The sequence below is a fragment of the Vanrija pseudolonga genome, chromosome 6 (genome assembly GCF_020906515.1).
Source record: "Vanrija pseudolonga chromosome 6, complete sequence".
In the NCBI taxonomy this organism is placed as follows: domain Eukaryota; kingdom Fungi; phylum Basidiomycota; class Tremellomycetes; order Trichosporonales; family Trichosporonaceae; genus Vanrija; species Vanrija pseudolonga.
The window spans coordinates 2,027,621-2,048,283 of NC_085854.1; the positions used below are offsets into that span (position 1 = coordinate 2,027,621).

A 20,663-nucleotide genomic window follows, 5' to 3' on the forward strand; every position below is an offset into this window, starting at 1 on the left:
AACACAGTTTGGCTACGAATGCATATTCTTGTATTCAAGGATGAAGGAAAAACTCATCAGAAAAAGAATTCCCATCAGAAGGAGAATCCACACCAGAAGGAGAGTCATCATCAGACCACTGCGGCGGCTGTGACGAGCCATGAGAGGCCTCTGTCGACGACGACGACCCAGCCGCCTCCCGAGCAACCTGGCGGTCAAGATCAAGGATATGCTCTTTGATAAGCGTGCCGACACGCTTCGTATAGGTCGAGGTGTTGAGGCTGGCCAGGGCGGAGCGCAGTACGGGGCGGGGAAGGCGCATGGTGAAGTCTTGTAGGCAGTGGGCGGAGTGCGGGCGCTCCATGCTGAGCTCGGCCACGCGGATCTCGAGGATGAGCATGATCTCGGTGAAGCGCAAGGGGATCGTGGCGGCGTTTAGGCCGAGGTTCGCGAGCGTCGTCCGCTGATCTGCCACTAGGTCGAGGTCGCGCCGCTGGTCTGCGGGTTAGTCCGGCGCTGACAAGACCGGACTTGCCTTCGGTGAGTTCTGCCATTTCAGTTGAGAGTGGGGTGAGCTGGAAAGGAGGGGCGGTGTTGGTTGACGAGTTGGGGGCCACGCTTTATATCCTTCCAAGACGGGGCGAGGGGTACGTGTCGTCCCCAATCCAGCGAACAGTCTTCGAGGGGACAATGGGGCAGCACCTGGGTGGCATGGAAGATGGGCGAGTGTGGCGCTCCTCGAATGACTTTTGGCGGCGTGACGTGGAATCGAACAGGCGTCGTGGGGATGGCCGTCGTCGTCGCAGATCATGTCCAGACATGCAAAAGATCGGTGTGAGACGGGCTACGCTGAGGAACTCCCTTCTAAACGGTACCTGCTTGGACAGCCAACCGGGCCGCGACAGACATATCGTGTAATGACATGCCCCACCGGAAATCGAACCCTGCTACATTGTCGGCAGTTCGGTCGTGTTAACAACTTCGCTACCAGTCGTACGTCTTGCCAGGCTCGCGAGAAGTCGGTTTTATCATCGTAGCTCGCGTGGCACGGAAGACTCAGACTCTGCTTCATCGGCGCCAAGGGTCAGGCCAAAGACCCAGCCCTCAGAATCAGCGGTGTTACCACCCAGCACACCTTTGGGCCGCGCCGTGGGGCGGGCCTCATACCTAGCATGCCTACCGCCAGGTGAACACAAGCAGAGTGAAGGACGGTGCGGTGACTCAAGGTTTGCAGGGTACACACACCGCCCACCCGACCGTGTGTCCGAAACCTCGGTTTCCGCGCAAACTCTGCACCACCACCTCCGACTTTCTCGCATTCCGCAGTCGACTCGTTGCGAGGGGACGGCTCTTCCGCGCTGCAAGGCACACGGCCAGCGGCACGCAAGCACACAGGCGCCGCGCCGTGCGACGTGCTAGTGTTGTCTTGGCCCACACAACACAAGCTACATGCATACAGCGCCGTAGCCTCGGGTCTCACTCACCTGGGCCAGCCGGCGTCCGTCGTAAGGCACACAGACTAGCCCCTCACTGCCTTGCTCCGCCTTGTTTTGTCTCGTCAACACTGCCCCCAGCCAGTGTCGGTGGGATATGCTTAAGCGCATAATAAATGGACGCGTGGACGCGAGCAGCACCATGCATCCCCCCTCCCCTCCCCTGACCCGACCACTTGTCTGTCACCATGCTCATCTTGCCGACAATCCTCGCGCCGCTATTGCTGGCTACCACGGCCTGGGCGCAATCGAACTCGACTGCCGCCGCCAACCGCACGGAGATTCCTGCCCCCTTCAACGGCACGTTCAACACCGATAATAACGCGACAATCCTGTACCCCAAGGCCAGCAACTACTGTGAGCAACCTCAGCTCTCACGCGCGCGCTGACAATGCCCAAGGGTCCTACCCGTATTATCGTGACTGGCCCATCATCTTCAGCCGGCCGAACACGACGGCGGACCCGTGGGTGATTTACCTCCAGAACGTGAACAGTCCGCAAGTGTTCTATCAATGGGTGGAATACAACGACAGTACGTGCGCCACCTAACCCTCACGGTGCTGCAGCAGACACGCTGACGCGACTCCCAGCCGCCCTGCAGCCGAACGCAAGGAACCCAACCACCAACAAAGACTGGCCAAAGGACCAGACATGGTGCCAGTACCAACTGTTCCGACCTGAGCTTTTGGGCGGCCGCCCCGGCTCCGGATACTTCCTCTCGATTTACCTTGGCAACAGTAGCGCGTCTCGGTTGGACCCGCCGGCGTATGGCAAACGTGAGACATGCCACAGTATGATACACTGACCCGCAAAGCTCTCGCCGTCTCCGAACTGTTTGAGATTCGTAATACGACCACTATCGACCCAAGTCTCCCCAAGGGTCCCAACAAGCTTGCATCGCCCACCCGTAGCAGCCAGGCCGTGCACAATCGGCCTTCGTCCGGGCTCATCACTGCCATCGGTGCAGTAGTGTGTGTTGCGGCCATCTGTGCCTTGTAGCAGTGACCGGCCGATACACGTTCATGGTCATAATCTCAGCTGGGCGGGGGGTGACCATTGCTCTTGAGGTGCACCCGTAAGGCTACCATGCAAACCACCCTATCCCGCGCAACTTCGACCACGATCTGCATCTTCACCGAGCGACAGACTAAACCATAATTCATCTCAGCGGGCCACTACGCAGCTACCCCGGCCAGCATGCCCAGCTTGAGCACCTCCGTCGAAAGATGGACAAGATCCAAGATGGCCTTGGTCATGGCGTCCTCGGTCTCGACGAACGGGAGCAGGCCGCCAAGGCGGTCGATGTAGGCTTGGAGCTCTGCGCCGTTCGGGTCGGCAGGCGTGCCCTCCATCACCATCCTGAAAGCGAGGAGGAGCGCCATCTCGTCGAACCCGAGGGCGAGGTAGTTCGCGTTCGGGCCGAGCGCGTGCAGGTCGGCCTTGAGCTTATCGCTGAGGGTGAGCATGTTGGAGACTTGGGTGGGGGACCGGCGGCTGAGCTCGGAGATGTACTGCGGGAGTGTCAGGAGGGGGTGGAGCGGGATGGTGGGATTACCTTGCTCTTCCTCTCTGCGGCGGTGGAGGCGGCCGAGGCGGCTGAGGGGGCCGGGGCGTTGGTGTCGGTGTCGGTGTCGGTTTCGGTGCTCGTAGCCCAGGCGGTGGACTGGGCGTTGTCGTCGGTGTTGGTGTTCATAATGGCCAAGGTGTCGGTGTGGGTATTGAGGTCCATGGTGGCAAGGTTGTTGGTGTCGACGTTCATGGTTGAGGGACTGGCTGAGGGGGGAGGTCGGTGGGGTAGGCAGTGAAGGTATGTTGAGCTGCATGAGAGAGCGACCTTTATCACTTCTGACTATTGCTACGGACGACGACAGCGTGCCGCGTAACAATGAACTGGGGAAGAGTGTGCGCACCGCCGGTTGTGGCGGTGGCCAGGGCGGGTGAAACGTATCTGTTGCAAGGGTGGACTGGGGCAAGGCGTCGGTGCGAGGGGAACCATGCTCGCACTCGAGTGACGGTTGGTGCCAGAATCTGTTGTTTGGGGTCGATGCAGCCATACGCTGTCGATCGTTGCCTCGCGTAGGTCATGCTTCCAAAAAGATACGAAAATGGAGAAAATGCGAAAACTCCTATCACAAAGGTCTGTTCATTTTGGCTCCCATCACTCAACGTCGACGACAAACAACTGCATGGGATACCGAGGACGAGACGACTCCACCCTCCAAACTACATCGACTGACGCCGGTTGAACATGCTACGCAAATTATGCTTGAGCAGGGCGACCTCGACGACCGTGAGGCCAGCCACGCGCGGGCGGTCCATGCGCTCCACGACGAGGGCGAGGAGGTCGTCGCCGAGGCGGGCCGCATAGTCGAGGTATGCTGCGCAGTCTTCCTCTCCGCCATCGCGGACCATGGCGATGCGGTGCTCTAGGAGCAGGGCCATCTCGTCGAGCGACATTGCGAGCGGGCGCGCGCCTGGCCCGAGACGCGCGACGTCGTCGGCCATCTTGGTCCCCGTGGCGAGCTCGCGCTCGAATTGGTCGTCCGGGGTCGCCTTGACCGTGTTGATGAACTGCCGTCAGCTGTGTGAGGGGTGGGTTGACGGACCTTGTCTTTCTGGGTGGTCGTGGGGGTGGGGTCCGCCGTGGGCGTGGGGGCCGTCGGCGTGAGGGGCGTCGGGGGCGGCGTGTCGCCCATGTTGCGTTGGGTGGTTGGGTGGGTGGATGTGTATGTAGATTGGAAGACTTGGCTACACGCCCACTTATAGACACTTCTGCCATGTTGAATGATTGAAGTGATGGTGTGGCTGATGCCGGTGCCACTGCCGATGTCAACAACGGAGTGATGGGCAGGGGAGGGCGCGTGCGTCCACTTGCCACATGACGACTGAGGAGGGGTGGAGGTGGAACAGGCGACAGGTGGAGGAGGTGGTGTGGGCGAGACTAGGGGTGCTCTACACGCTCCTCAAACATGCTCAGCATGACCACAAGGGGAACGACAATGTCGATTCCCCCAGTGTGGAGTTCACATGTTGCCCAGTGTGGCCTGGTCACAACGCGCCTCTGTTGACCTGTTTACAAAGTACACCGCCGCCGACAATCGCCACCCACTGGACAGGGTATAAGTGCAGGTATCAACCTCACCTCGTCTTCCTCCATCCTACATACTCTTCTCCCACCAACTCCCAGTCTCTTGTCCACCGCAAGCATGATGCGCATACGCGCTACGCGCAGACTCCGGCACTTCCATCCCGACTTCACCCACCCGCCAAGCACCCCCATCCTCAAGTCGAGCGATGGCGTCTACTTCTACTTCCCCCTCGAGATGCTCATACCCGTCTCCACCTTCTTCCGGGACATTGCCACCTTCCCGACGCCGCAGGGCGACAATGTCATCCCGCTGTACTCGGCCCACAGCGAAGCGCTATCGCTGGCCCTCAAGCTCGTCGCGGCGCGTCACGTCGGCGCGACGACCCCACCTCACCTCAAGTGGCCGAGCCGCGAGACCCTCAAGAACCTCTCGGTCATCATCGACGCTTACGACCTCCCCCTCGTCTCTGAGGCCCTCATCACCGCCACCCTACCCCCCGACCCCCTGACGTCAGCGCCGGTATGCTACGAGCGGGTCATCTGGGCCGCCGCCGAGGGTGTGCAGGGCATCTGCACCATCGCACGATCCACCGCGCTCCACCGCCTCGAGGACCAGGAGCAGACGATCGTCCACGCACTGCACCAGTTTCCCCAAGCACTTCACTACGTCAACGACTGGCGCCGCGCGTTCGAGAAGTTGGTCGAGGAGTCCATGAACAAGCTCCGTATCCCAGCGACGCAGATGGCATGCTCGCGCTGCTTCTTCAGTGACGAGATCCGCCGTTTCTACAGCTGGGGCTGGCACCGTCGCAGATACCCCGAGTGCCGCCGGTGGGACTGGAAGACTGGCCACTGGAGCAGGGCTGAGATGGACGACTGGGTCGACCGCCTCACGGACCAGCTCACTGCCAACGTCACCAATCGCCTTGCCTGCCCCCGGGTGGCAGGTAGCAAGTTCCGTGCGTGCCTCATGCTCCACCTGGACAACTTCTATCGCGAGGTGGAGACGTGAGTCGACTGGCCGCGCAGTACTGACACCCCAGACGCGTCCCGGGGACCCGCTTGCCCCGATGGCAGATTGATCGCACAGGCCGCCAAAGCTGGGTCAAGACGTTGTAGTCATACCGGCGATAGCCAAAGGAAGGCGCCACGGTTCCCTGACTGGCTCCTCCTCCGTCCTTGTACTCTGTCAACAATACCTAGCCATCCTTTACTCTTCTCCAATGCACTACCTTCAGTTCCATGGCCAACGCAGTCAACATTGGCGGCAGGGCCTTCCACCCAGATTTCGCCGCGCCGCCGACCGACATCGTCTTGCAGGCGGACGACGGGCTGCACTTCTACTACGATCTCGCAGCTCTGGCACGCGTCTCATCCTTCTTCAACGACCTGGCAGGCCTCCCCGCCGCAGAAGGCGACAATGTGATCCCTTTGGCCATGGCCACGTCGCCAGCATTAACGCTGGCTCTTCATGTCGTGTCAGGTGCTTATGGGCCAGAACATCGGTTCCAGTGGCCACCGGACCGCGAGACGGTCGGCAGCCTCCTGGACATGGCCGACGCGTATGACCTGCCCGTCGTGGCAACCACCCTCTGGCAGCAGACCCCACCGGATTCAATATGGGACAATGGACACGCTTGCTTTGAGCGACTCGTCATGGCCCATACGCTGCGCACGCACGACCTCGACATCGACCTCGCGGACTGTGCGCGCCTCACGGCCCTCCACCGGCTCGAGGCCCAGGGCGAGTGGGTCAAGATCTTCCTCGACGAGCACCCAACCGCCATGAGCCAGGTCGCGACGTGGCGGGCAGTCGTCGACAGCCTGATTCGAAGCCTGATGCTTGGCCTGCGCGGGCGCGGCGTCCTTCCAAACGCGTCTTCCAACCCAGGCTTCCCCTGGCGATGGATCCAAGACCGGACCCAGGCTGAGGTTGACCGCTGGCTCGAGGAACTCGAACGGCAGCTCCTCGACAAGCCATGGTCTTACACTCAGTGTCCACCAAGCGCGGGGCAGCTCTTCTGCGACAGGGCACAGGGCAAGCTCGCCGCGTACCACATTGCATTGAGAAAGTGAGTTGCTGGTGGGGGTGGGCCGGGCTCATGTCCAGTCTGTTCCCAGAGTTACCTGCGAGCGGGGCGCTCCTCGGCTGGGATTGACGGGTCGCGGCGAGGAGGTGTACGGTAGTTGAGTATGGCAGGCATACATTCGTAGTAGTACAACAACATGGGCGCTGTGCGTCTCTCTTCTAGCGTCTAGAGGCCACAACGCGCCTACTGGGCTCTCAGCCCTTCGGCGCGCTCGGACAACTCCTCCTCGGTGCAGATACGGCAGTCGTCCACGCGGATAACGGGCACGGGGCTCGGTGCTGTCGTCGACTCGGATTCCAGGCTGGGCCGCGAGGTGGCGCTGGCGCCAGACCACGCGCGGGGACGGAGCACGGCGGCGGCCTTGGCCCTCAGCCCGGTGTCCTTGGGCTTGCTGGCCTCCTCCGCGGGCGCCGGTGCAACGCTGTGCCGCTCGTGCGCGATGAGCTCGGCGAGCAGCCCGACGTCGTTCTGCGCGCGCTCAATGATCGAGATGGCCATGTCTGGCTCCACGCCCGTGTTGACGAGCTGGTGCACGAGCGCCCAGTCGACCGACGGCTCGTCGCGCCGCAGCCATCGTAGAGGGTTTGCGGACATTGGCGTCGGGGTCGGCTGGTGGATGTCGTCGTCGTGGTAGTAGTGCTCGGGGATGGCGTGCGCTGGGTGGTGGTGGTGGTGGTGGTGATGATGGGTGGGGTTGTTGCTGTGTTGGATAAGGCGATAGACTGTCGTGTGAGCAGGCGTCGAGGGAAGTGAGAAGTCGAGGCTAGACCAGACTCACAAGTAGTCATTGGTAGGCAAGTCAAGTGGAGCAGCAAGCAATGTCGCAATGTCTGACGACACAGTGGAGATAACAGGTCTTAGCGGGGGTGTGGGGCGATAAGTGGGCCATGTCACGCCCGGCCCAGGCCACACTTAAGTACAATCACGGCAATCAACGCCAAGACGCACGGCTAGCACCCACTCGGCGTGCGATGCAGCGCCGGCGGTGCCCCAGGCGGTGGTACCGACGCTGCCGACGGTCGTGAGGTCGAGCGCGCGGCGTGCTGTGTAAGCAGGCAGGCCGCTGCACAGCGGTGCGGTGCTGGCGGGGAGTACGTCTCCGTTGACGCTGGGCGGGCGGGTTCGACGTCATGCCCGCCGCCGCGGAGAGGCACAGGCACGGCCACTGACAACGTGCGCCGCTCGCTGCAAGTACGCGTTGTTGACGCGGTGCGGCGATTCGTCTGCGCGTCTCATGATGCATGGGCGTATCGTCGCTGTCGAAGTCGCGCCGTCGTCGCCGTGCTTGGCCCTCACCCGCGGTGACAGCTTGCCCCGCCGACGTCAGTGCGGCCGGCCACCTTGCGTCCGTCCGTGCAGATCATACAAGATAACATGGTACACTTATCGCTGGGCCCAGCCTACTTCCTCCGCAGGCGCGAGCCGAGCCGGCTCACCCAGCTCTGCTCCTTCCCTTCGCGCCAGCTGCCCGCGTCGCTGCTGCTGCCGGCACCGCTAGACCGATGACACCGCTCGCAGCCGTCGACGAACTGGCCCGCGTGGCGCTCGTGCTCCAGCAGCCGGAGGCACGCGGGCACGTTGCCCTTGGTCTGCTGCAGGCTGCGCGTGGCGCTCTCCTCGTCGTACCCGAGCGACATGAGGTGGTGCAGCGAGTACCGGTCGACCGAGGACGTGTCGACGTCTGGGAGGCGGGTCCAGGAGTGCGAGGGGCGGGAGAGGACTGCACGAGCACGAGCGAGCGTCAGCGAGTGCGAGGAGGCAGGCGGGCGGCTGCAGTGCGCGCAGTCATACTCACGCATGGTGGTGGATGCGGTCGGCGCAAGTCTAGGTGGCAAGGTTGGGGTCAAGCCGAGATGGATGATCGATGGTGTTTATATGCCAAGCTGGGCGACGTCGTCGTCGTAGTCGTCGGCGAAAGTCAAGCTGGTGTTGTCGTCGTCGAAAGTCGTCGCTTCGGCTTCGGCGTCGTCGTCGTCGGCTGCGACGTATACACAGGGGCCTGTAGGTAAAGAACGTGGAGTAGTTGGCAGTAACGAGCGTGGGTGGGTGGGCGTGAAGAGTTGAGAGTGGAAGAGATGTTACGAATCAGATCGAGGAATGCAAGCCCCGCGCAGCCTCAATTAAGTGACTTTGCCGTCTGCCCCGGAAAAAAGAAAGGCCACAAGCCAGAAGCCAGAAGCCAGGCGCGTCTGGCGCGACGCCACAGCCCAGGCCTGGCCAACTGCCCCGGATCGACCCTTGTCCTCGACTACATCCTCGACGCGTCGCGCGGCAGCAAGGGGTAAGCGTAAGAATGCATCCATCCCCAGGGGCAGCGTTGCGGAACCAACCTATGCTGTAGCCGCTGTTGACATTGCGTTCCAGGGCCACCCATGCCGTTGTTTACGCGACCGCCTGTTCTGGTGTTCTGGTGTGCGGCCCAGATTAGAGTTGGCGGGGGGTGCTCGCTTGGCGGGCCAAGATAGATTCGACGCGTCGAGACGGACGTGTGGGCCTCGTTTCGTCTCGAGCTCGACCTCCATGCCTGCTGCATCCCCGGGCACTTGTCGCCGTATGAAACGCTGCAGTCACAGCCCCGGCCGCGGCACAAACAAACAACATGGCATCATAGAAAGCAAGCTACACAAGAACGCCGGCCAGCCGGCGCGTCCACTCCAGTCAAAGAGTCCATACGTCGTCGTCACGCTCACTCACACCACGCGCCCAGCGAGCGCCTCAAAGAAGCGCTGCTTCTCCTTGATGCCGGGACAGAGCGCAAGGAGCACGCGCTCCCCTCTATCCTTCCACACGCCGCACGACGCGGACGCGACGTCCTCGAAGCGGCGCGAGCCGACGCCGAACCCGCGCAGCGCGGCGCGCACCGCGTCGCGCTTCCGCGCGCGCTCGAGCGCATGTGCGCGGGCGCGGATCGTCGCGGCGGCGGTCGGCGTGGCAGGCGGCAAGATGCCCGCCGCGACGAGGCGGGACGCGGGCGGACGCGTGTGCAGTGCCGCGGTGAGCTTGCGCCGGCGTCTCTCGGACGACAGCTTCTCGTGCACGAGCGAGAGGCGGACCGCCTGGGCGAGCGGAGGTGGTCAGCAAGGACAAGGGGGGCAGGAAGGGACGGAGAAGGCAGCACTCACGACGTCGCTGCCCCAGTAGATGCCCGCCTTGACGCCCGAGATCACTGCGAGCCCGCGCAGCGTGCCGCGGCGCACGAGCTCCGCGGCGTCTGGGCGCGGATGGAGCGGCGACGATAAGGCGTGGTGGATGCGGGAGGGGGCGGTCTGGGTGGGTCAGCGATCGCTTCGGCCGACGACGGTGACGCCGGGCTGCGCCCGCAGCACCGCCCGCGCCACCGCCCACTTACCTGGCTGATCCACACGCTCCACAAGTACGCGTCCCGCTCGACGCCGGCCAGCTGCTCGACGGTGCGCGAGAGCACGCCGAGGTCGTCTGGCGCGAGGAAGAGGAGGATGCGGGTCGCGAGCTCGGGCGGGAGGGCGAGGAACCCGAGCGCGAAGGGGGTGAGGGCGGGGGTGAGGGCGGGGGTGGTGGTGGTGGGGGATGGAGGTGCTGGGGGTTGAGGGGTCGCCGTGGATGGCCGTGTCACCGTCAGCGCGACCTCAGCCATTGTGTCGCTGTTCGAGGCTCGTGGATGCGGTGGAGTCGACAAGAACAAAGTGTTGTCGCCGTCACGAACGATGTCAACGCGACTACTGCGCGACTGGGTGGCAACATGACGCAACAACATTGCCGTTTCAAGCGTGATGGCTTGTTTGGCTCCGCGACACGGGTACACGACGTGTGCGACAGTTTCACGATACATTCTAGCCTACATATTATAAAAATAATGCCACACCAATGCTAGTAGTGTCTAGGCTGCTCAGCACGTGCATGCACGCTTGCTCTCCTCCTCGACAGGCGCGTTGGCGATCTTGACTCCGCTGTTGCCTGGTGTCTTGGGTGCCGCCAGGGGGAGATTCTTGGCTGTGATTGGGTTAGGGCGGGCACACGACAGCAACGACAAACGACAAACTCACCAATCGACATGAACAGGTCGTCGACACCATCGCCCGTCTTGGCACTCGCCTCGGTGAACAGCAGCTCCTCGTCCTTTGCAAACTGCTCCCCGAGCTCGCGTGGCACCTTGCGCGACGCCTTGAGGTCCGACTTGTTGCCGACGAGCATGATGACAATGTTTGGGTCCGCCTGGCGCTGCAGTTCGCGGACCCACGACTTTGCCTTGTCAAACGACGCCTGGGGTTAGTGGCCAGCGAGGGGAGGATGAGCCTACCTCTGGGGGCTGCAGGAGTCAGCTCTATACATGGAAAATATGAGCTCACTCACCTGAGTAATGTCGTACACAATCACGGCGGCGTTGGCGTTCCTGAAGTAGATCGGGGCGAGCGACTTGTATCCTGAAAGGTCAGATGTGCCGCGCTAGTCGTACGCACGCTCCTGGCCGGCCTGGGCAGGTCAGCAAAAGCAACTCGTCTCACACCTACAGTGTCCCAGATCTCAAACTTGATGTTGGTCGAATCGTCGAGCGGCACCGTCTGGGTGAGGAACGCGGCTGTTGTCAGCTTGAGTTCGCGAACCCGTTAGCTCACCTCCTGTTGGTGCAATAGACGAGGTGAGGAAATGGCAGAACAGAGAAAGAGGAACAAGTCATCTCGGTCAGTGCCTGCGTCGTGCTCCACTCCGATTCAACAATGCGCACCGATAGTGGACTCCCTGCGTGGGTTAGCTTTCCCTAGGCCTTCAAACCCACCTAAAGTCTGAGAACTCGTCGCGGACCTGCTCAAGTCAGTCGGCGCTCCAGCCCACCTCCGTCGCCGAACGCACGAATCGCAGCACCAAGCTGCTCTTTCCCACTGCCGACTCTCCTGCGGCGACGTCAGCGTCCTTTCTCCACCAGCGCACGCGATCAGGTGCGATGTGCAACCTACCCAGGAGCACGAGCTTGAAAGATGCTGTCCGTGGTGCCATTGTGGTGGTTGTACAAGTTGCTGTATGAGTAGGAAGTGAGTGGCAACTGTGATTGAGGTGGTGGTGGTGATGGGGAGAGCGAAGTGTAATGTCTGATTATCGTCAAGGGGAAGGGAGGGAGGGAAGGCTGAGCGGTGACGATGCCCCGCCCCGCCTAGCTGCAACTGCCCAGCGCCCGCCAAGCGTTGAGTGAGGCGGTGAACGGAGATTACACGTGGGAATTTGGTCCCGTGTGGGACCTGCCTGGCTTCATCGGTGACTGTGATCCGACCTCCGGCGTAGCGTCAGCCAGGTCTACCTTCCCTCCGTCATTTGCCCTCTTCCCATCCCATCCTCCCCCTCGTTGCTCAACCCATCCCATACTTCACTCGTATCAACTCTCCCATCTAACTCGTCTCACAACGCGTCCCATCGTCTTTGTCTCATCGTCTGGCTGTCACATTGGTCCTGCGCCTCGTCAAGCACCGTCCTCCGTCGTCTTCCCTCTCCGCGCTCCCGTCAAATTACCTTCCCTCACCGGCCCCGCGAGTGGCCCTTGCGCGTTTCAAGCCGTAATCTGCCTTCCCTGGCGGCCATTCTTCCCGTCTTAACCCGCGCTGTGAGCAGTGAGCCGAGTCGAGCTCAGTCAACCTTGCCTCTTGTCACACCATGAGCTTCCGTCCTCCACGAGGTGGAGGCGGGGGTCATCGCGGCGGTGGTGGTGGACATCGCGGAGGCGGCGGCGGTGGATTCCGCGGCGGAGGCCCTCGTGGTGGCGGACGTCATGACCAAGGCCGATATGAGCCAGAACCCGCATTCAGTGAGAACAACGGCGGTCAGTTTAACCACCAACCACCACCGCCACCGCACTTCAACGATCGCGGTGATCGCGGCGGACCCAGTTACGGCCGTGACCGAGGGCGTGAGGACCGTGGTGGTGATTATGGTCAGCACTGGGATCGTGGCGATGGCCCCGGCCGGGGAGGTGGCCGTGGTGGTCGGGGTGGTGGCCGACAGCATCACCGCCGAGGTGAACGTGAAGATGCGAATGGTAAGCAGACATGCCGAGTGAGAGAGCGGTTACGTTGGGGCTGCGTGAGAAACGAGACGACGATCTGAGTGAGGGGCAAGAGAGGCAGCTCAGAGCCCGCCCGGCCTTTGTCAGCTGTAAACCACTGTCGACACAGCGCAACGCAGGCCCTCCCTGGATAGAACTTCCGTCTCACATACACAGGCCGCACGTTTGAGCTCCCGGTTCCGGTGCGCGATGCGCCGAGCGAGCAAACCCGCCTCGAGCGGCTGGCAAGAGAACGTGTTTCGAGGACATTGTTCATCCGCAATGTGGCAGTGGGTGGTTGCAATATCACCTCGGTCTAACAGGGCAGTACGAGACGGACTCGAACGAGTTCAGGCGGCGGTTCGAGCAGTTTGGCGAAGTCTCAGACTGGTTCGACGCGATCCGAAACCGTGGCCTTATCTTCGTGACCTTTGTGGGTGGAGGGTGGAGTGTTACTCACCCAGCTAACATGTCAGTACGATATCCGCGCCGCCGAAGTGGCGCGACAAGGCATGACGGGTACAAAGCTGTTCGAGCGCCCCATCGACGTGCACTACAGCTTGCCAAAGGAGAAGGACCAGGATGGGCCGTGTGACGCCAGCAAGCACCAAGGGTCGCTGTTGGTCACGCTGCACCCGCGCCACCCGCTCGAGGAGGCCGACATTGGCAACGCGGCGGCCCAGTTTGGCGAGGTCAAGGCGGTCAGGACGACGGGGTACCAGGAGTGAGTGTGGCGTAGTAGCACCAGCTAACCCTGCCCAGGCAGAAGGTCGTCGAGTACTACGACTCTCGCGCTGCGGTCGACTTTCAGCACACTATGGACGGCAAGCCGTTCAAGGGCGGTGACCTGGAAGTTCGGTTCGTGTGGGACGTAGGAGACGTCGTCAACCCGGACCCAGTAGCAGCGGAGCGGGAGTACGGTGGCGCCAACGACAGCAGCGCGCTGCGCGGGCGGAATCGGCGTGACTCGCGTGGCGGGCACGGCGGACCAGGACGGTTCAACAGGCGCGACGACCGAGACAGGCGAGACGACCGCGATAATGGCCCACGGTACGACGACCGGCAGCGCGAGCGCGAACCGCCGCGGTTCGACGACTACCGCGATCGGTACGATGACCGGCGTCCTTCGGCGGGCGGAGGGGGGCGGTACGACGAGCCGCGCCGCGACTACGCGCGCCAGGAGTCACGGTACAATGATGCGCCGCAGCCCGCGCCGGCCCCACCGTCGAGATTGGACGAGGCGCGTAAAGTACAAGACTTGCTCACTTCGCTCGGGAACGCAGCGAGCCTGGCGAACAAGCCCCCTCCACCTCCCCCACCGCCCCAGCCGCCGGCGCCAGCGTACCCCCCAGTGCAGGGCTACGCCCCACCCCCGGCGCCGTACCCACCGCCGCCAGCGCAATACGCGCCACCACCACCGGCACCAGCAGCGCCGGCGCCGTACCCCGGTTACCCGCCTGCTCCGCCTCCGCCAGCGCCGTCCCCCTACCCTCCCCCTGCCGCGCACTACCCGCCCCCTCCGGCACCAGCATACCCGCCAGCCCCGCCGGCGCCAGCCCACAACCCGTACGCAGCGCCAGTGCCAGCCCCATACCCACCACCGCATCCGCCAGCGCCGTACCCTCCCCCGCACCAGTCACCTCCCCCGCCTCAGCCGTACAGCGCGCCCCCGAGACCGTCGTATCCCCCCGCATCGTCGCCTCCTGCGCCGACCTCGTCTTCTCTGCCACCCAACGTCCTCGCACTGCTGCAGAACCCACCGCGCCCGAGTGGCGCGCCGCCGCCCCCTCCTTCGCCGCAGGGATACCAGCAGCACCCGTACCCTCCACCGCAGAGCCACTACCCGCCGCCACAGCAGCAGCATCGCCCGGCAGACCAGGGGTACGACCCTGCCAGACCTAAAGACGTCGATTCGCTCCTCGCCATGCTGAAGCGCTAGGCGTCGCACCACACTTCGCAACTGATGTATAATACCAAGCACATTGCATGGTGAGAATGAAAAAGAGTTACATATTAGCGGCGGCGAAGACTGGCCCATCCTGACCACTTTGACTTTCACGCACTGCCGCTCACGACTTGACTTTTACCCATCTATAACGACCCCCCCAGCCCCTCAAACCTTGTTGATGAACAGAAGCTTGCTCTGGTGGTCGACGCCAGGCAGGCGCGAGCTCGACCAGTCCAGCTGGAGGCCGACGCTGCGGAGCGCCTTGCCAGAGTACCTGACGCCGTTGATCTCGTACTCGGCGGCCTCGTCGAGGCCGTCGAGCCTGAGCCGCGGCGTGTCGACCTTGATGCGGGCGTACATCTGGAACGCGAGGAGCACGGCGTTGCCGTCTGGCGCGACGTAGAGCGCGGCGGGGTAGTTGGACTTGCCGGGCAGGGCGAGGCGGTAGAGGTCACCGTGGATGACGTACGGGTTGACCTTTTCGGCCAGCGCGACGAGCTCGGAGATCTGGGCGCGCTCCTCGGCGCTCAAGTGCTCGAGCTCGAGCTCGAACCCGAAGCTGCCGCCCATGAGCGCGACGTGGGCCCTGAACTCGAGGGGCGTCGCGCGGCCGACCTGCTCGCCCGGGCTCGCGGACACATGGCACCCCATCGCGGATGGCGGGTAGGCCAGACACGTGCCGAACTGGATGTGCAGGCGCTCGAGCGGGTCCGTGTCGTCCGACGTCCACTGCTGCGGCCAGTACTGCAGAATGCCCGGGTCGTACCGCCCTCCGCCGGACGCGCAGCCCTCGAACAGCACCTCGGGGAAGCTCGTCGTCAGGCTGTCCAGCACGCGGTACAGGCCCAGCATGTACTTGTGGCTCGCGTACGGCTGGGGCGTCTCGTGCATGTACCTGTTGTTGTCCCACTTGACGAACGTGATGTTCGCCATGCGGAGCACGTTGCCGATCGCCTCGATGATATAGTCCTGGACTTCGGTCTTGCCGAGGTCGAGCACGAGCTGCTGGCGCGACTCGGTGCGCTCGTGCTCGCCCGCGAAGAGCACCCAGTCGGGGTGCGCCTCGTACAGGTCTGACGAGGGGTTGACCATCTCTGGCTCGACCCAGATGCCGAACTGGAGGTCCTGGGGGGCAGTGGCTGCGCCGACAGGCTTCACCTGCAGGTCGTTGACGCTCTTGACGAAGGTGTCGAGGCCCTGCGGGAACCGGCGCGGGTTGGGGATCCAGTCGCCCAGCCCCGCGTCGTCGTTGACGCGCGGGTGCTTGTCCCCGAACCACCCGTCGTCGAGCACAAACAGCTTGATGCCGAGCTCGGCGCAGTTCTTCGCGCGCTCGTACAGCATCGCGTCGGTGAACTTGAAGTACATGCCCTCCCACGAGTTGAGGAGGACGGGGCGCTCGCGCTTGGTCCAGCGCGAGCGCGACAAGTGGTCCCGGTACAGGCGGTGCAGGTGGCGGCTCATGCCGCCGAGTCCGGCGTCCGAGTACACCGCGACGGCCTCGGGTGTCGTGAAGGTCTCGCCGGCGCCGAGCGGCCACGACAGCTGCACGGGGTTGAGGCCGATCGACACGCGCACAATGTCGTACGCGTGCCGCTCGACGTCGACGGCAAAGCTGCCAGTGTACACGAGGTTGAAGGCGTACGCCGGGCCCTGGGTCTCGGTGGTGCTCGCGTCGACGAGCGCCACGAACGGGTTGAAGTAGTGCGATGAGTAGCCGACTGCGCTCTGGAATCTGCGGGGGGTTAGCAGGTGATGTGGGTCAGGAGACGGACACAACTCACCCCTGCGTGCCGGGGAAGACGGGGCGGCGCATCTCGACGCGCTCGCGGCACCAGTCGCCGGCGAGCTGGACCATCTCCCAGTCGCCAGAGGGCAGGTCGAGCGTGAAGCTGCTCGCGCGCTGGATCTCGACGGGGGTCGTGCCGGCGTTGCGGAGGGTAAAGCTCCTCGCGATGGCGTTGTGTGCGGGAAAGACGGAGTACGAGAGCTCCGCCACGAGACCCGAGTGCTTGTCCGCCAGGTCGACAACAAGCGTTGTCACGTCGGCCGCCGTGCCGAACGTGGCCGGGAGGCCAGGGAGCGCAGGCTTGCCCTCTACCACGCGGTGCGCGGCGTACTTGAATGCCGTGACGGTGTGTCCGGCCGCATGGCGGACAATGAAGGCCGGCAGGCGGAAGTCGCCTCGCCCGAGGTCGGGGAACTCGCGCCGCTCGTCGAGCAGCGCGCGGCCCCACGGCGCAGGACCAGTGCTCGCCGCGAGGCCGGGAGCAGGCGCGCCAAAGTGGTCGTGGATGAGCTCGCCGTCCGCGGCGACGTGGAAGCGGTACTCGACCGCAGGGCCGCGGAGGACGAACTCGTTGGCGGGGCTCACCTCGACCGCTGCGGTGCGGGGCTTGACAATCTGGGTCATGGTGGATGGTGATGGGGAAGAGGGAAAAAGTCGAGCACGTCGCCGGCCCTTTCATTGCTCGTCGCTGGCCCATCGCTCGGCGCACACCACCGATATAGCGGGGGCAGCTCGGTCTCGCTCGGTGCATCATCATCAGCTGATTACAGAGGGGCCGATCGGACATGGTGCGGGGTGTGGGGAGTCAGTGGTGCTGCTGGTGGTGGTGCTCGCGTGGCCGTCCCTATCTCGCGCCGACATTATCGAATCCACGCCTCTCCACGTGCTCTTCGAACGGGAATGCAGCGCGAGATTCCCGTTCGGTGCAGCGCAGCCCTGAGGTAAATGGGAAATGAGCATGCGGAGCGCTTGAGCGAGCAGGAGATGGATGTAGGCGGGGGAGAGGAGAGAGAGAGATCAGGGGGTGGGGGACGACAAGAGAGTGGGGGGTGGACGACGGCTTTACCGAGGATCTCCCTGCGGCTCTCGTCGGGACACCTGGGCACGCCGCGCCTCGCCGCGCGCCCTGCCCAGCCACCTCGCCGAGTGCCCAGCGAGCTCGGCGCCGCGGTATGAGGCATTAAACACGCCTGCGATGTAGCCGGCTTGGCATGTGCGCTGCACACCCGGTGTGTTAACGGCCCTTTGTTGATGATCCACACCGCCGAGAAGAATGATCCGGCGTTGACTGTTGAAAGAGCGGGCCGAAACTCGGCTCGGTGACGGCCCGATTCTTCGCTGTACGTGGCCTCGGCCGCTCTTGGCCGGATCGCTGGGCTACCCCTCTGGAGAATACTGACCTGTTGTTCCATCTTGACTTCTGCCAGCATCTCGACTTCTTCCATTCTGGCAGAAGTATACAGGTCAGGTTACAAGTTACAGATTGTGGCTTCGCAGGGTCAGGTTCGCAGGCTGCCTTCAACCACCGGTCTCCGCCGGTGGTCTGTAGAGGTTCGGGCTGCGACTGACCACCTCTAACCCATGTAGGAGCACTCATCTCTTCATCAGCTGGCATGAAGCCCATGCACTACCCAGCTCACCTCATCGCGACTGCATTGTTGTGGTTGTTTGGCCAGCACGTCGGCGGGGTTGGCGGCGTTGAAGCCCATTGACTGACGACCCTTCCTTCACCCTGGCCGACCTCCACCCGATGACGACCTAACCTCCACCACCCAACTCATCCAACTTGACCATCCACTCCATTCCCCACCTTGCCGACATTATCGCTACGTTACATCGCCCATGGTCCGCCCCACGCCCCCACCATTCGACGCCCTCCCCCTCCAGCGCCCCGGGCCACCCTACAACGCCTGGGGGCTCTGGGGGGCCGACGACGAGCTGGGCCGGCTCAACCTCATCACGCCCGACGTGGTCAAGGCCGCGCGCGACGAGATCAAGGAGGGCATCGTGATCAACCTCAAGTGGGTTGTCCGCCGATGCATTTCTGACCCACCAGCATGCCGCTCGACAACATCCCGCTCAACCCCGTCCGTCAGCGGCTCGAGCACACGATGTGAGTCGCGTGCGCTTCGCGGCTAACGCTCAGCATCCCCAAAGGATACGCCAACGACGACCACCTCAGCTTCAACACGCAGTGCTCGACCCAGTGGGACGGCTTCAGACACTACCCGTACCAAGACTATCCAGAGAAGGGACAGACGGTGCACTATGGCGGGATGACCTCGGCCGAGGGATCCAGCAAGGACGTGAAGCGTCTCGGGGTGGACAGTGAGTAGTGCAACTTCCTTCCCCGCTGAATGCCAGACTACACGCGCAAGCCCATTTCGTCGCGAGCGCACCTCCTCGACATAGATCGTCACATCCGGATCAACGCCCTCCCGCCACTCGAGCTGTTCGACAACACGACGCCGATCCCCGTCAGCCTTCTGCAGGCGTGCGCCGACGCGCAGGGGGTCGAGTTCCGCACAGGCGACATCTTGCTCGTGAACACAGGCTGGACGAAGGCGTGGTACGCGCTTGATGAGGCCGGGCGCGAGGCCATGCCCCTGAGATCGCACCGCGCGTGCACGGGCGTCGCGCAGGGCGAGGAGATGCTGCGGTGGCACTGGGAGCGTGGAATCGCGGCTGTCGCGTCGGATGTGTGAGTGGGGCCATTGGGTGCCTGCCCGGGAATGTCTGCTAACGAACAGCTCCGCGTACGAGGCGTGGCCGCCGAAGAAACCCGCCCTGCACGAGGTCTTCCTCTCGGGCTGGGGCCTGCCCATCGGCGAGACATTTGACCTTCGCGAGCTCGCCGCCGAGTGTGAGCGCCTGAAGCGCTGGACGTTCTTCTTTGCCTCGGTGGCACTCTACGTCCCCGGTGGTATTGCGAGCCCAGCGAATGCGCAGGCGTTGTTGTAGGGGATAGAGGTGGGGTTGAGTATGTTAGTGGGCCTGGGAGCCAGATGGATTTTGGTAACTTGCGAACAACATGAGCGACACCGAGTCCACGGCTTGAAAGGCGAGTGTTGGGAATCATACGTCTCTTCAAAAGGTAATAGTAATCGTCAAGCTGGTAGGGCTATTACACCCCAACTGCGAGGTGAAGTGCAGTGGGGTGCGAGCCCACACCATTGCCCCGCACTTGACGAGCAAACCTCGCACCCCCAACACACATCCCCACCCCCGCACGGCACACAGCACACAGCACACAACACACAGCACACGGCACACAAAAACGATTCGCCCTGCTCCCGAACCCCGGCCGCCAATCCCCTTCCTCCTGGGACAGGTCCGGATTCAGCGAGTGGAATCGAACCGCCGCCGTTCGATCAGAGGGAGGAGGCAGTATTGAACTGCTACTCCGTGATCGCCAGCTGCGCACTTTACTGCGATGGCGGTGAGGAGTTGAGAGCGGCTATGAAGATTCATGGCTCATGTTACGGATTCTCACACCACAAGCTTCGACTCCCAACCAGTGCAGGCGCTGGTGCGACGGCGGTGGCGGCAGCGGGAAGCACACTCATCTCGTTCCTGCTCTCTCTCATACACTTTCAACAGGAGGAGCTCGCCCTGCTAAATCCAGCCGAGGTCATGCGCCGCTGTGAATCAACCTCGTGGCTATTGTCCAAAGGTCTTCGAATGGATCACATCACCCCAGCATATTTGCCGTCGCATTAGCAGTATTATTGCTGATTTTCTGGAGGAGTGTACTCGACTGCCGAGGAGCACTGTATCCATTGGCATGTTTACTTGCTCGCGCAGGAAATGGTTCGACCACCGCCACAAGCCCAACCGTGTGGCACCCCACACACTCCTACCTCGCCGATGTCGGCGCGAATGACCCACAAGGGGACATAATTGCGGCACGAGTACGGCGAGGCTCGCCGTGATGTCGCCGAACGAGCGGGGCCGTGACGCTCTCGAACGGGAATAATAGTTCAATTGCCACGAGTTCAGCAAGAGGCGTGCATCCAATGGCGGGTTTCACACCCGAGGTTCGGCGCGAGGCGCCCGAAGGACAGGTGGCTGGTATTTGTTCGGCAACCTCTGCTGTGTAGGTGTCGGTGGGGAATCTGAGCAGCCTCGAACGGGAATTGTGGCTCAACGATTGCCACGAGTGAGTTCAGTGGCGTCGCGAGCCGCAATGATCCCTTCGTCCTCCGGATCTGTCATCAATATCCACAAGGACAAGGGTCGCGATGGTTACGGGTTTGACACGTGCAGACC

At 62.9% G+C, this 20,663-nt stretch overlaps 10 protein-coding genes across 11 annotated transcripts; 4 read left to right on the forward strand and 6 right to left on the reverse strand.

Annotated features, from left to right (window-relative positions):
• Window positions 1–1,660: 1,660 nt before the first annotated feature.
• Window positions 1,661–2,471, forward strand: LOC62_06G008577 (uncharacterized protein; the record flags this gene model as incomplete). Its single annotated transcript, XM_062775119.1, is given in 4 exon segments — window positions 1,661–1,829; window positions 1,844–1,936; window positions 2,063–2,248; window positions 2,287–2,471. 4 exon segments carry the CDS (start codon window positions 1,661–1,663, stop codon window positions 2,469–2,471), a joined length of 633 nt encoding a protein of 210 aa, XP_062631103.1.
• Window positions 2,472–2,647: 176 nt separating this feature from the next.
• Window positions 2,648–3,231, reverse strand: LOC62_06G008578 (uncharacterized protein; the record flags this gene model as incomplete). The annotated part of the gene is made up of 2 exons (XM_062775120.1): window positions 2,648–2,983; window positions 3,028–3,231. The coding sequence occupies 2 exons, from the start codon at window positions 3,229–3,231 to the stop codon at window positions 2,648–2,650; spliced, it is 540 nt and encodes a 179-aa protein (XP_062631104.1).
• A 464-nt stretch (window positions 3,232–3,695) lies between these two features.
• On the reverse strand, window positions 3,696–4,168 carry LOC62_06G008579 (uncharacterized protein; the record flags this gene model as incomplete). The annotated part of the gene is made up of 2 exons (XM_062775121.1): window positions 3,696–4,043; window positions 4,079–4,168. 2 exons carry the CDS (start codon window positions 4,166–4,168, stop codon window positions 3,696–3,698), a joined length of 438 nt encoding a protein of 145 aa, XP_062631105.1.
• A 513-nt stretch (window positions 4,169–4,681) lies between these two features.
• Window positions 4,682–6,719, forward strand: LOC62_06G008580 (uncharacterized protein; the record flags this gene model as incomplete). The annotated part of the gene is made up of 3 exons (XM_062775122.1): window positions 4,682–5,568; window positions 5,799–6,632; window positions 6,671–6,719. The coding sequence occupies 3 exons, from the start codon at window positions 4,682–4,684 to the stop codon at window positions 6,717–6,719; spliced, it is 1,770 nt and encodes a 589-aa protein (XP_062631106.1).
• Window positions 6,720–6,833: 114 nt separating this feature from the next.
• On the reverse strand, window positions 6,834–7,244 carry LOC62_06G008581 (uncharacterized protein; the record flags this gene model as incomplete). Its single annotated transcript, XM_062775123.1, has 1 exon — window positions 6,834–7,244. One exon carries the CDS (start codon window positions 7,242–7,244, stop codon window positions 6,834–6,836), a length of 411 nt encoding a protein of 136 aa, XP_062631107.1.
• A 643-nt stretch (window positions 7,245–7,887) lies between these two features.
• Window positions 7,888–8,728, reverse strand: LOC62_06G008582 (uncharacterized protein). Its single transcript, XM_062775124.1, has 2 exons — window positions 8,446–8,728; window positions 7,888–8,370 (listed from the first exon to the last, which is right to left on the reverse strand). Exons 1-2 carry the CDS (start codon window positions 8,447–8,449, stop codon window positions 8,051–8,053), a joined length of 324 nt encoding a protein of 107 aa, XP_062631108.1. The 5' UTR covers window positions 8,450–8,728; the 3' UTR covers window positions 7,888–8,050.
• A 612-nt stretch (window positions 8,729–9,340) lies between these two features.
• On the reverse strand, window positions 9,341–11,621 carry RAB5C (Ras-related protein Rab-5C; the record flags this gene model as incomplete). The annotated part of the gene is made up of 13 exons (XM_062775125.1): window positions 9,341–9,706; window positions 9,773–9,916; window positions 10,000–10,270; window positions 10,523–10,619; window positions 10,655–10,889; window positions 10,927–10,935; window positions 10,980–11,050; window positions 11,087–11,099; window positions 11,132–11,205; window positions 11,353–11,366; window positions 11,404–11,429; window positions 11,460–11,518; window positions 11,582–11,621. 13 exons carry the CDS (start codon window positions 11,619–11,621, stop codon window positions 9,341–9,343), a joined length of 1,419 nt encoding a protein of 472 aa, XP_062631109.1.
• A 311-nt stretch (window positions 11,622–11,932) lies between these two features.
• On the forward strand, window positions 11,933–14,667 carry ML2. 2 transcript variants are annotated; one of them, XM_062775126.1, is made up of 5 exons: window positions 11,933–12,651; window positions 12,835–12,947; window positions 12,986–13,090; window positions 13,134–13,381; window positions 13,420–14,667. In XM_062775126.1, exons 1-5 carry the CDS (start codon window positions 12,270–12,272, stop codon window positions 14,594–14,596), a joined length of 2,025 nt encoding a protein of 674 aa, XP_062631110.1. In that variant the 5' UTR covers window positions 11,933–12,269; the 3' UTR covers window positions 14,597–14,667. The 2 variants fall into 2 exon arrangements, with proteins under 2 accessions (XP_062631110.1, XP_062631111.1); XM_062775127.1 differs by having other exon boundaries at window positions 11,933–12,947.
• Window positions 14,668–14,770: 103 nt separating this feature from the next.
• Window positions 14,771–17,018, reverse strand: agl2_1 (Alpha-galactosidase 2; the record flags this gene model as incomplete). Its single annotated transcript, XM_062775128.1, has 2 exons — window positions 14,771–16,340; window positions 16,390–17,018. 2 exons carry the CDS (start codon window positions 17,016–17,018, stop codon window positions 14,771–14,773), a joined length of 2,199 nt encoding a protein of 732 aa, XP_062631112.1.
• A 1,183-nt stretch (window positions 17,019–18,201) lies between these two features.
• Window positions 18,202–19,403, forward strand: LOC62_06G008586 (uncharacterized protein). Its single transcript, XM_062775129.1, has 5 exons — window positions 18,202–18,415; window positions 18,451–18,507; window positions 18,541–18,722; window positions 18,759–19,095; window positions 19,145–19,403. The coding sequence occupies exons 1-5, from the start codon at window positions 18,237–18,239 to the stop codon at window positions 19,353–19,355; spliced, it is 966 nt and encodes a 321-aa protein (XP_062631113.1). The 5' UTR covers window positions 18,202–18,236; the 3' UTR covers window positions 19,356–19,403.
• Window positions 19,404–20,663: the final 1,260 nt, after the last annotated feature.